This window comes from Sorex fumeus, unplaced genomic scaffold, assembly GCF_029834395.1.
Source record: "Sorex fumeus unplaced genomic scaffold, SorFum_2.1 ptg000169l, whole genome shotgun sequence".
Classification (NCBI taxonomy): Eukaryota; Metazoa; Chordata; class Mammalia; order Eulipotyphla; family Soricidae; genus Sorex; species Sorex fumeus.
In genome coordinates this window covers 4,398,214-4,409,767 of record NW_026606226.1, presented here as the reverse complement: position 1 = coordinate 4,409,767, position 11,554 = coordinate 4,398,214, and the positions used below count along the sequence as shown (strand labels likewise).

Here is an 11,554-nt window from a genome sequence, read left to right as displayed (position 1 = left end):
AAGGTTCTTCTGTCAAACAAAACATCCTATACCATTTTCTTTTTTTCCTGGCTTTTAACAATGGTGTTATTTAGGTCCTCTTATGATCCTGCACCAGAACAAACAAAAATGAATGACTCCCAGTAAAGTGATATCCTCTTGTACACTTTTATTTTTCCTCTTCTGGAAAATAAGGTTTATTGCAAACCCACCAGCCTACGGTATCTCTTTTGGCTTCCAAGTGTTTTCCAACTTGGTAATCTGGCTCTTCTGAAGTGGTCCCTGAAAACTTTCTTCTCCTCCACCATCTGGAAGCAGCCATGGTTGTTAGTTTGTCATCTTTGATCTGTTAATCTGACCTATCTTGTAAATCCTCCTGTTCTGTGTGGTGATGATAGCTTTCTGCCTAGTCCTTGCCACAAAGAATGTCACCTGGGCAGGATGCCAGGCTCCGAGACGGGTGACCTTGTGTGGCCCGCAATGGACCTTGTGGGGCAGCTTCTTGTGCCAGTGGCTGGTGACCCCTGTGTAGCTTTTGTCCTGAGTCATGCACTCTTGGACACTTTGACACTAGAATTCCGTTTTACAGACAAAGGACTCAGCTTCAAAATGTATTTTATGCCCTACCATGTCTTGAGTTAGGATCCAGCTAATTTTCCTAGAAAAGCATCTTTTCTTTTTGGCATTTAGAAAATTTATTGATATAAAATAGCCACCATTTTTACAAGAATTTTGATTGTTTTCCTTTTTTTTTTTTTTTTTTTTTTTTTTGCTTTTTTGGGTCACACCTGGTGATGCACAGGGGTTACTCCTGGCTCTGTACTCAGGAGTCACTCCTGGCGGTGCTCAGGGGACCATATGAGATGCTGGGAATCGAACCCGGGTTGGCTGCAAGCAAGGCAAATGCCCTACCTGCTGTGCTATCTCTCCAGCCCTGAATTTTGATTTTCAATTTTCCACTTTTTAAAAATTTTTATTAGTGAGACACCATGAGGTACAGTTGTAGATTTGCAAATTTTTAAGCCTGTTGTCTCAGCATGATAGCACCCTGATTCTGAAATTTTTGCAGTGAATGTGGTCCTATTAGGGCTAGAGCGATAGCACAGCAGTAGGGTGTTTGCCTTGCACGCAGCCAACATGGCCAATCGGAGTTCGATTCCTCCGCCCCTCTCGGAGAGCCCGGCAAGCTACTGAGAGTATCTCGCCCGCATGGCAGAGCCTGGCAAGCTACCCGTGACATATTTGATATGCCAAACACAGTAACAACAAAGTCTCCAATGGAGACGTTATTGGGCCCGCTCGAGCAAATCGATGAAGAACGGGAGAACAGTGACAGTGGTCCTATAGAACTCATTTTTTTAGGTTTTAGTCCCTTCACCCTATTTTCCACTTCTAATTGTAATCAAGTTTATTTTTCATAGGGTCACACCACCAAGGTACGAGACAGTGCCCAGGGGACAAAGAGGCGCTAGGGATCCATCTCAGGGCCTCACACGTTGGGCCTGTGTGTTATCACTTGAGCTGTCTTCCTGGCCACTTGGGTGTTTTTGGGCAGGGGAAAGGGGTGTGGAGGACCACTCCTAGTTTGGTGCTCAGGGGGTTGCTTCTGGCAGTGCCGGAGACATTGGGGCCTGGGACTCCAGCATACAAGCAGGCACTTCTGTCCTTTATACCACCTCCTGGCCCCTCTGACTACTATTTAAGTATACAATCATGGGATGACTAGGAAAGATCTAAGAAGTCATTTGACTTTATTTCACTAAAAGGATTTAGCCTCTATCTGAACTTTTGTGTCAATTCATTACCTTTGATTATAATTATATCCATTAGGCATTTGTTTTTACAAAACTCCTTTGACTTCTTACTCTTGTATCTCTAATTTATTGCATCCAAGTTTGAGCTATCTCAACAATGTGTATTCATAATGTTCAACCTAAGGCACCTATCATATATAATTGACTTCTATTTAGCTGTCCTTGAAGTGGAGAGCATGGTCACTCAAACCCTTTTCCATGTGGAATGATCCAAGTGAGGAACCTTGGTTGTGTAGCTGCAGGGTGTTATTATTTACTGTCTCTATGACCTTGGCGAATTTACTTGTGTGCATAAGTATTTTTGAACCTGCAGGTCCTGGGCGACCATGTGTGGGAATCAAATTCGGGTCAGCCTCATGCGCAGCGAGTGCCTTAACCTGTACTATCCACTGCCTCTGTGCTTCAGTTTCTGAGCAATCAAATGAAAAATGCCCGAGGGAAGCTCCTAAGAACAGCAGAGATTTTATTCACACCATCCTTTAAATGTTTGGGATAGGTAGTGGCAGGCACAGGTAGTCTCTCAGGAAGCAAAGAATGGAACTCCCTGGCACATGGCCCTGCACAGGCACTCAACAGGCATTTCTTCAAACTATTTTCTTTGTGATCTGGTCTCCAGATCTCTCAATCCTCCTCTCATGGAATTCTGTACGTTGTTTACCAACTGTCTTCTTAAGCTGCGGTGCTACGGGTTCAGTTTTATGCTGTATAGTAAGTAATACCTGTGAGCTAGAGACAAGCCTCCTCTGGGAAAAGAACTGACATTCATAAAATCCAGAGACTTCCCATATGATGGCTCTCCACCTTTCAGGGAATGTGTGGTTCAGAGACCAGAAATATCAGCCAATAAGGATTGGCCAGGTAAGAGAAGAACCAGAACAGTGCACTGAGTCGGGTGTGGCCATCACCTTTGCATCTGCAATTCCTACTCTCCTGGATGGCATTCCTTAGTCGGGTGCCCCCACAGCACTTCAAATACCATGGACAGATTGGAAAAGTAAAGACAAACCAGGAAGCTTAAGATGCCAGAGTGGGGAAGCTTCCTTGGATAAAGAAACCATGCTCTTCATCCTTACATCCCGGCACTGTGTGGAGATGGAGGAAGTCAGGGGGGTCAGTACAAGCAATCACAGGACAAATAAAAGGGTAAAATTCATTTGGCAAAGATAAATGTTGGCAAGCTCCCTCTTTTCTAAAGTGTGACGGTCTATTTCGGATTTTGCTTTGGTCTTATTTAGCGTGGTTTGGGATTGGAGTTTGTAACTCTGCAGGAGGAAGAAAAAGTACACGGAGGCGTTGGAAGAGAGTGAAGGTCAGGGGCTAGATGGGAGAGCCAGTGTTGGGACAAGGGTGGAAGGAGAGAAATTTGGAAAGTGAAAAAAAAAAAAAACCCGAGGATTTTTTTTTTTGCGAATTAGAAGCGAAGGGAAACGGAATAGCCTGGCGTGGAAAAGAGGCAGAGAAGGGAACTCGAAATACCAGCAGCAGGCCGAGGGGACTGGTACCCATCTAGGGGCAGCATCTCTACCTGGGGTCGCGCGGACCTCCCGAAGAGGGGCGCAAAGGGATCGCTGCCGTCTGGAAGGGGTGGGGGGTGGGTGCCCTCGCGTCCCCAAGCCCCTCGTTGGGCGCCAGAGAGGCACCTGGAGGGCAAAAGCCCCGCGGGCGGCTCCGCGCCCCCTCCCCCAACACCACCGCGGGGCGTGGGTTGCAAGCCCGAGGAAACGCGCACGCGGGCTCCCGAAAGGACGACAGCGCTGGCCCGAGGCGGGTTTCAGAGGCCTTGTTGGGGGGCCGGGGCGGGCTCAGGCCGGCGGGCGGGCGGCGGGCGCTCCCCGGGCCGCGGCCAGGCGCCGCTCCAACACGCTCCTCAGCAGGTCGGGCTTGTCCGCGGCGGGCGCGTAGGGCGAGAAGCGGGCGCGGCGGCCGCGGACTCCCGCGTCGGGCTCCCTCCCCGGGACGAGGCGGAGGCGGCGGCGGCTGGCGGCGCGGGGCGGCGCGGGCGGGCGCGGGCGGTCGGGCGGGCGCGGGGCGCGGGGCGCGGGCCGGGCCAGCAGCGGGCCGTCTCCGGAGAGCAGGGCCAGCGCCAGGGCGGCGGGGTCGAGGTCAGCGCCGCCGCGAGGCGCGCGGGGGGCCGCCGCGTCCCGCCGGTCGCCGCCGCCGGCGGCCAGGGCCATCTCCCAGCGGGGGCCAGGGCCAGGGCCGCCGCCTCTCGCCCGTTCTCGCGCGCTCTCGCGAGCCTTGCGCGGCCACCCCCGCCGGCGGGCGGGCGAGCGAGCGAGCGAGCGCGGCGCGCGTTGACGTCGCCGACGCCGGGGCGCGCCGGGGGCGCCGTGGGCGCGTGCGCGCGTGCGCGGGGCGCGACCCTGCGGCCTTCCCGGGAGCGAGCGCGGCGGCCATGGGGGCGGCGGCGGCCGAGGCGGACCGCACGCTCTTCGTGGGCAACCTGGAGACGAAGGTGACCGAGGAGCTCCTGTTCGAGCTCTTCCACCAGGTGAGCGCCGGGGCCGGCGGCCCGGGCCTCGCCCTCCCGCGCCTCCGGGCCGGCGCGCCGCCGCGAGCGAGCGAGCGAGCCGGGGGGCCGGGAACGGGGCCCGCGTCCGGGCTCGCCCGCGCCTACGCTCGGGGGTGCCCGACCCCGGCCCCGGGGGCGTTTTCGGGGGAGCCGCCGCCGCCGCCGCCGCCGCCGCTAGGCCCGGCGCCCGCCTGACGGGGAGCCCGGAAGCGGCCCCGGAAGCGGCGGCCGAGGGTGGCGTCGGTCTCGGCGCGCGGCGGGCTTAGAAGCGGGCGACGGGGGGTGGTTCCTGCCCCTTTATGGGCCGGGGCTTCCCCCTTCCCCCTCGCCAGCCCCCGACCCCCCGAAGAAGCGCCCCAAGTTCCGCTGAAGTGACTCCGTGGTCCCCGGACCGGGTCTTGATTTGGGTCTGGACGGCAGTCCTGGAGCAGCCGTTGTTGTTGTTGCTGCGTTTTTGAAGGAATGCCTGCCGACGTTTCTTTCCGCTCCTCCTCTTCGTTTTTGTCTATTTATTCATTTATTTATTTATTTTTTGAGGCCTTGTTGTGTTTAGGAAGGCGGAAACGGGGAGCGCGATGGCTGGGCTGGCCTCCCTGAAACTCCCCAAACCCGGTTCTTGTTCCGCAGGCCGGGCCGGTGGTCAAAGTGAAAATCCCCAAGGACAAGGACGGGAAACCCAAGCAGTTCGCGTTCGTGAACTTCAAGCACGAAGTCTCCGTCCCTTACGCCATGAATCTGCTGAACGGGATAAAACTTTTCGGACGGCCGATCAAGATTCAGTTTAGATCGGGTAACTAGGCGGTCGTGCTTTTTTTTTTTTTGTTTGTTTTTGTTTTTTGGGTGGGGGGGGAGGGTGAGGTTTGCTGCGGTGTTGGGGGGCAGTGGTGGACCCACCACCGGGGGGTGGGATTGGGGGGGGGCGTCCTGAAGACATTTCCCGGTTATTGTATTCTAGGAAGTAGCCATGCATCACAGGATGCCAGTTTGTCGCAGCATCCCCAACATCTCGTTGGAAATTCAAGCCCCACCTCCACATCTCCTAGCAGGTAATTAATATTTCTTACCTCTTTAATTGTCACATTTACTGGGAATTTTCTCACGTTCATCCCAGAACGCCCTGGTATCTTCTATGTCATAATCTGTGATTCCTCTCTTGGATTCCATTTACCTTTTGTATTCCAAGGGAACTACAGGCCATTTTATGGTCTCCTAAGTTAGGAACGTGAGTATCACTTACGTTTTTAAATCACCTGCACATCAGCGGCATAGGACTGAAGCAAGATTTCTCATTCCTGTCTTATGCTGACTCCTTGCCACGGAACTTCTTTTCTCTCTTAAAAAAGTATGCTAGTTTCATGGCCACCAACTGGTTGTGACTTGTACTGTAAACATTTCCGTTGCATTAAGTTTGTCGAGTTAGATCCCTGGAGCTAGAACCGCCTCTAAGCCTGTTATCAGTTGTGTAAATTTTGTTTTGGGCCACACCCTACGGTGCTCTGGGCTTACCCCTGAGGGCCAGCAGATAACCCAGGGGGCCTGGGGAGGGGGCATGGCTTGGGGTCTGAGATCTAAGCCAGGGCCCTACCTGCTCGACCCCCAGCTGTTGTATTGCTCTGGCCTCTAGTTGCGTAATTTCAAGTTAGAGTCTTTTTCTCTGATTCCGTCCTTTCATTTGTAATGAAAAGTGGCATTATCTATAAAATCTCAGCAGGCTGCTGAGGGTTAGAAAAAATGCAGTCAGGGGCTGGGGCGACGGTACAGAGGGTAGGACCCTTGCTTGCCTGCAGCCTACCTGCGTTTAACTCCCGTCACCATAGTACGTCTAGGGGATGATCCCTGAGTGTTCAGCCAGGAATCACTGCCAGGTGTAGCCCCAAAAAATAAAAAGGAAAGAAAGAAAAGGTGCTTTTGCGTCTATAATTTTCTCTGCGTGGGGGAAGGTAATTGGTTATCGCTGACAGGTTTTGCCTGCTCAGTCTGAGAGCTGTATAACTGCCTTCACCTGAGAAAGAGTTAACTGTCCCGTTTCAGCCGCTTCGCCCAGTCCTTTGCATTGGTCATCTCGTCATCTCCTTTATTCTTTGAGGCAGTTGTATGAGACATATCAGAGCTATTATATTTAGTTTTTATGTAAAGAAATTGAGAATGGGAGGGAACTTAGTCAAGTTGGATTGCTCACAAACGGTGGAGCTGGGATTCAAATTGGGATGGTGTGGTGTGCGGCAACCATCCGTCCCGGGGAGCCGTTGGTCTGGAGGACGATGCATACTAGAGTTCTCTAAAGAAGTCACTTGAGTGAACTCTAAGAGGCCAGTATTCCTAGATTATACCACAGGAGAAATGGAGTGTGATTGGTGATGTCCTAGAAGTAAATAGTAAATATTGGATGGTTCAGGCTTTTTTTTTTTTTTTAAGCCATAATTAGTATTTGGGAACTTGAGCAGTAGGAGGATGTTGACATGTTTTCGGTTGGGTAGTGATCAGATCAGATATGCACGGAAGAATTGTCAGTTGGAACAGGGCATTGGATAAGAGAAGGTGAGAGTGAAAGTAGACCAATCAAGAAGCTATTGGTTGCGGTAGATTGTATGGTCTGGGTTCGGAGTGACAAGAGCTGGCTGGAAGGAGATGAACAGAGGTGAAAAGATAGAGGAAGGTGAAATTATAAGCAAGTAATATTGTAAAAAAGGTGTATGTAGCATCCTTCTTAAGAGGTTTTCCTCTAGCACATAGGAAATGGGCCATAAGCTTTCAGTCCTACAAATGGCTATCCCGTGTATGTTGCAGAAATTTTAGTTCCTTATCTCTCATGCCTTTTTCTTCTTACAGTAGTAACTACTCAGTTGCTCAAATGCCAAATCTACATTCTAACTTTTGTTAGAGGGATAATCTTTTCCTCACTCATCGTATATCCAATCAGATCCTTTTCAGTTTCTAAATCTAAGCCTTTACGTTAATGGAGGGATTCACAGATTTCCCCCTCCCAAAGGCCAGACTTCATGGGTCACACAGTTCTTTTCTCTGGCATTGTAGCATTTCCTGAACAATGCTGGGGAGGGGAGAGCATGGCTGTGTTCCCATACAACTTGATGATCTGGCCCTTTGGCCCTCTGGGCTCTAGTTTGCTTGAGTCTGTACTGAGGTTTTAGAGTCCTTCCCTTGGGTGAGTGTTTTGCCTCCTGGTAATCCTGTTATGCAGCTCCTGCTCTAATTCCGTCCTTTTCGGAAAGGTCAGATCTGAAGGAACCAGGAACTGGCAAGGTAGAATAATGCCCCTTCCCTCTCACTTGTCCTTAATTCTTCATTCCTCCTTTATATTCCTGTGATCATGTGAAACTGTTTCCTTCCCCCATCCCTGTGGGAGCAGCTCACAGAAGTCTTGTTCATTTCTGCCTTTGGTGTATTTCTCATGATTGCCAAATGGTAAATATTTGGTGAATGAATGATTGTTGGTTTGCTTATTCTTCACAGGTATGAAAGGACTGTGGATAACATGTCCCCTTCAGCACAGATAATTCAGAGATCTTTCTCAACTCCAGAAAATTTTCAGAGACAAGCAGTGGTAGGTTGATTTTTTTTTTTTAACTGAAGTTGCTTTAAAAAAAAAAAGGCAAAAATCTACCTAATTGCATTTTTTGTATGATTAAATTCTTAAATGCAGTTAGGCTAGCATGATCCTTAGATTTTAGTTTTCATCAAGCTTAAATTTTAAAAATTACAAACTATTACTTTTTTTTTTCTAGCAGTTCTTAGAAGGTGGAGTACTGAAAGTTCAGTTTTTAACATTTTTACAACTTAACGCTGAGTGACAAGAGTTTTGTGTTTTAAGATATTGTAGTCCTTGGGACCAATTCCCTCTCAAACTTGCCATTTTTCTAATATTACCAGAAGGCAGCCTTAAAGTATGAGGTACCTTTGGCTGTTTCATCTTGTGTCCAGTCATAATGTCCTTCATGTAAAGCTTTTACTTAACATTGATTTTTGTTTTTCCATTTCCTCTTTTTGCCGAAATCTCAGTTGGTTTGTGACATTTGTGTCTTTTGTATTTTGAGGGTCTGTAAAGTTAATGGGCCGGAGCAATAGCGCAGCAGGTAGGGTGTTTGCCTTGCACGTGGCCGACCCAGCCAACCCGAGTTTGATTCCTCTGCCCCTCTTGGAGAGCCCGGCAAGCTATCGAGAGTATCTCGCCCACACGGCAAAGTCTGGCAAGCTCCCCATGGCGTATTCGATATGCCAAACACAGTAACAAGTGTCACAATGGAGACGTTACTGGGCCTGTTCGAGCAAATCGATGAACAGTGGGAGGACAGTGCTACAGTAAAGTTAACATATGAGTAAATCAAGTAAAATTGAAAACCCATTCAGAGATACCATACATATACATATTGCTTCTCCCTCACTGCAAGCCTCCCCGTACCATTTTAAAAACATCAACAGCCAATATCTCTACATGTAGGCAGAATTTGGGAGCCACTGGTCTAGTAAGCGGCCACCCACCTCTGTTTTTACCTTTACTCATTCATCTCATGCCTTGTTTATTTTTTGGCTTTGGGGCCACACCCAGCAATGCTCAGGGGTTCCTCCTGGTTCTGTATTCAGGAATAACTCCTGTCAGTGCTCTGGGGACCATATGGGATGCCAGGGATCCAACCTTGGTCGACCACGTGTAAGGCAAATGCCTTACCAGCTGTGCCATTGCTCTTGCCCCTTACACCATTTTAACATCAAGGCTCTAACCTTGTTTAACCTCCCAGAGTTTCATGGTTTGGAAGTTAAAGTCAAAAATTGTAGTCTAGGTCATAGGGATTTTTGTTACCTGATTCTAGTAAGCCTTTCTGTTTCCGTTGATTCACTGCTTATGAGCTCTATAATTTTTCCCCTTCAGGGTTACGTGAATCCATTCTGTTTGGCCTCTACAGTTCTCTTCTTTCCTTGGTATACCAAACGCTTAAAAAGTTCTATACATCCTTTGATTTAAAAAAAAAAAGTTTCCCCAGAGGGGAATGTGTCACATGTGGCAGTGCTAAGGGCTTACTCCTGGCTCTGTGCTCAGGGATCAACCCCAGCAGAGCTCGGGGAGCCCTCGTGCAATCCTTTGGATTAAACTGGGGTCAGACCTGTGCAATGCTTAACTCCTATACTCTCCAGCTTCTCTACTGGTTCTTTTAAATCTTAGATGCATAATCTTAATTCTCTGATTTATACTTTGCTTTCATGAAAGATCGCTAATGATACGTCGTATACTCTTTTTCGTGTATGTTTATCACAGTGTTTTGCATTATAATCAGTTTGCATGACTTCCCTTCTGGGTTATATTCTTGGCAACAAGGAGTAATGGCATGCAGATAACTTATAGGTATGTATTGGAATGAGCAAAGCTTTTGGGTTGCACTACTTTGAAGTCCGTTTAACTTAAATGAAGGCAGGAATGCTTTTTTTTGGTTTGTTTGTTTTTCCTTTTTAATCTGGTAAATTGACAAAAATACCTGTTGGCTTTGCTGTGTAGAAATATCAAAATATTCCCCCCCCCTTTTTTTTTTCCTCAGATGAACAGTGTTTTGAGACAGATGTCATATGGTGGGAAATTTGGTTCTCCACATCTGGATCAGTCAGGATTTTCCCCATCAGTTCAGTCCCACAATCTTACTTTTAACCAGTCCTCGAGCTCCCAGTGGCGCCAGGATCCAGCAGCAGCGCAGCGTAAAGTCAGACAGAGTTCTCATCCCTACGTAGCAGATAGACATTATGGTCGTGAGCAGCGGTACCCTGACTGTGAGCAGCGCTACAGCGATCGCGAGCCCCGGTACACTGAGCATGGCCCCGACCACCATTACCGAGGAAGCAGAGAGGATTTCTTCTATGAAGATAGGAGTCACGATGGCTGGAGTCAGGACTATGACATGAGAAGAGACAGTAGTAGAGATGGGAAATGGCGCTCATCTAGACACTAACAGTGACAAAAAGACACGTGGCAGGGTCATTCTAGGTCCTTTGGGCAATGTTGGTCTGGAAGTATTTTGTCGAAGAACCATCCAGAGCAGCCTGACAAGTTGCCACCTTCCCTGATAAAATTCGAATAGCCTGTAGCTACAGACTAATACATAAAGAAGAAGAACCGTGGTTCCAGTTTCACTGACATTAATAACCTTTCACCTCAGGGTTTTTTGGAAGAGGAAAGGGAAATGCAAATGAAAATGCCACTGTTCCTAATCATTTTAAGCAATTGAGGAAGAAATCCTAGTGTATAGGTCTATTGTACTATAAAGCAAATATTTTAACTAATTGTTATCTTTTTGTATTGCAGGAGGTTTCTTGTTAGTGATTCAGATTTTGGGGTCTACAATAGAAAAGTTTATAGTCTGAAATAACTCAGTATTTTGTTAAGTGAGAAAATAGTGTTTCAGTGAATCATTTTACATTTTGTTGAGACAGCTTATTGGTCAGTTTGGGAGAAATGACATATAACTTAGAGAATTTAAGTTTTATGCCATGCTCTCGAGTTGAACTCTAATTGAAAATATAAATCTACACATTGTTTTATTCCAAAATTTAAAACGTATTAATCATGTTTGATGTCTGATTGAAATCACTCAGGAAGTTGAATATCTAAATGGAATTTTTTTAACATTAAAAAATAGTGTTAGGTAATTCCTCCTTTGGTGAAGAACAAAAATGTGTTTTCAGATAAAATGGTAAAATGTTTTACTGAAAGTCTACTTTTTATGGGGAAAAAGGTTTGTGAAACCTTGAATTGCTGCCTCTTTCACATAAACTTCAAACTTTCTAACATTTTTCAGAGAGCCCAGGATATATGTACAAGGACAGATTTAGCTCTAGTGATTATACAGATTACCTTTGAAAGAATTGTCTTAAACATTTTCTGATTTAAAGATTTAAAAATCTTGTTTAACAGCACTCCTCTGTACCAAAATAGCCATTTTCCTTTCATTACATAATTTGCTTATAAAAAATTACACCTCAAAAGATTTCAGATTCTCAGCATTTGTACCGTAATGTGTTGCTTTTTAATATATTGGAAACATAGGCAGGTGCGTCTTTTTTTTTTTTTTTTAAACACCACTGCCTCAGAGAATTCTTGGACACAAAAGGTTCACGGCCTACCTGGAGTCAGCAGTTGCCCTAGTGTCCTAAGGTTAATTATTTAACCCAAGAGCATGCTAAAATACCAGATTGTACAGATCCTTTTTATTGGAGCATTTGCTTTTTCACTTATGAGTGGATGGAAGTT

At 47.5% G+C, this 11,554-nt stretch overlaps 2 protein-coding genes across 2 annotated transcripts; one reads left to right on the top strand and one right to left on the bottom strand.

The window, feature by feature from the left end:
- Positions 1-3,595: 3,595 nt before the first annotated feature.
- On the bottom strand, positions 3,596-3,967 carry CUNH11orf71 (chromosome unknown C11orf71 homolog). Its single transcript, XM_056107540.1, has one exon. It carries the CDS (start codon positions 3,965-3,967, stop codon positions 3,596-3,598), a length of 372 nt encoding a protein of 123 aa, XP_055963515.1.
- A 154-nt stretch (positions 3,968-4,121) lies between these two features.
- RBM7 (RNA binding motif protein 7) lies at positions 4,122-11,006 on the top strand. Its single transcript, XM_056107528.1, has 5 exons — positions 4,122-4,284; positions 4,933-5,095; positions 5,261-5,351; positions 7,777-7,867; positions 9,852-11,006. Exons 1-5 carry the CDS (start codon positions 4,189-4,191, stop codon positions 10,254-10,256), a joined length of 846 nt encoding a protein of 281 aa, XP_055963503.1. The 5' UTR covers positions 4,122-4,188; the 3' UTR covers positions 10,257-11,006.
- Positions 11,007-11,554: the final 548 nt, after the last annotated feature.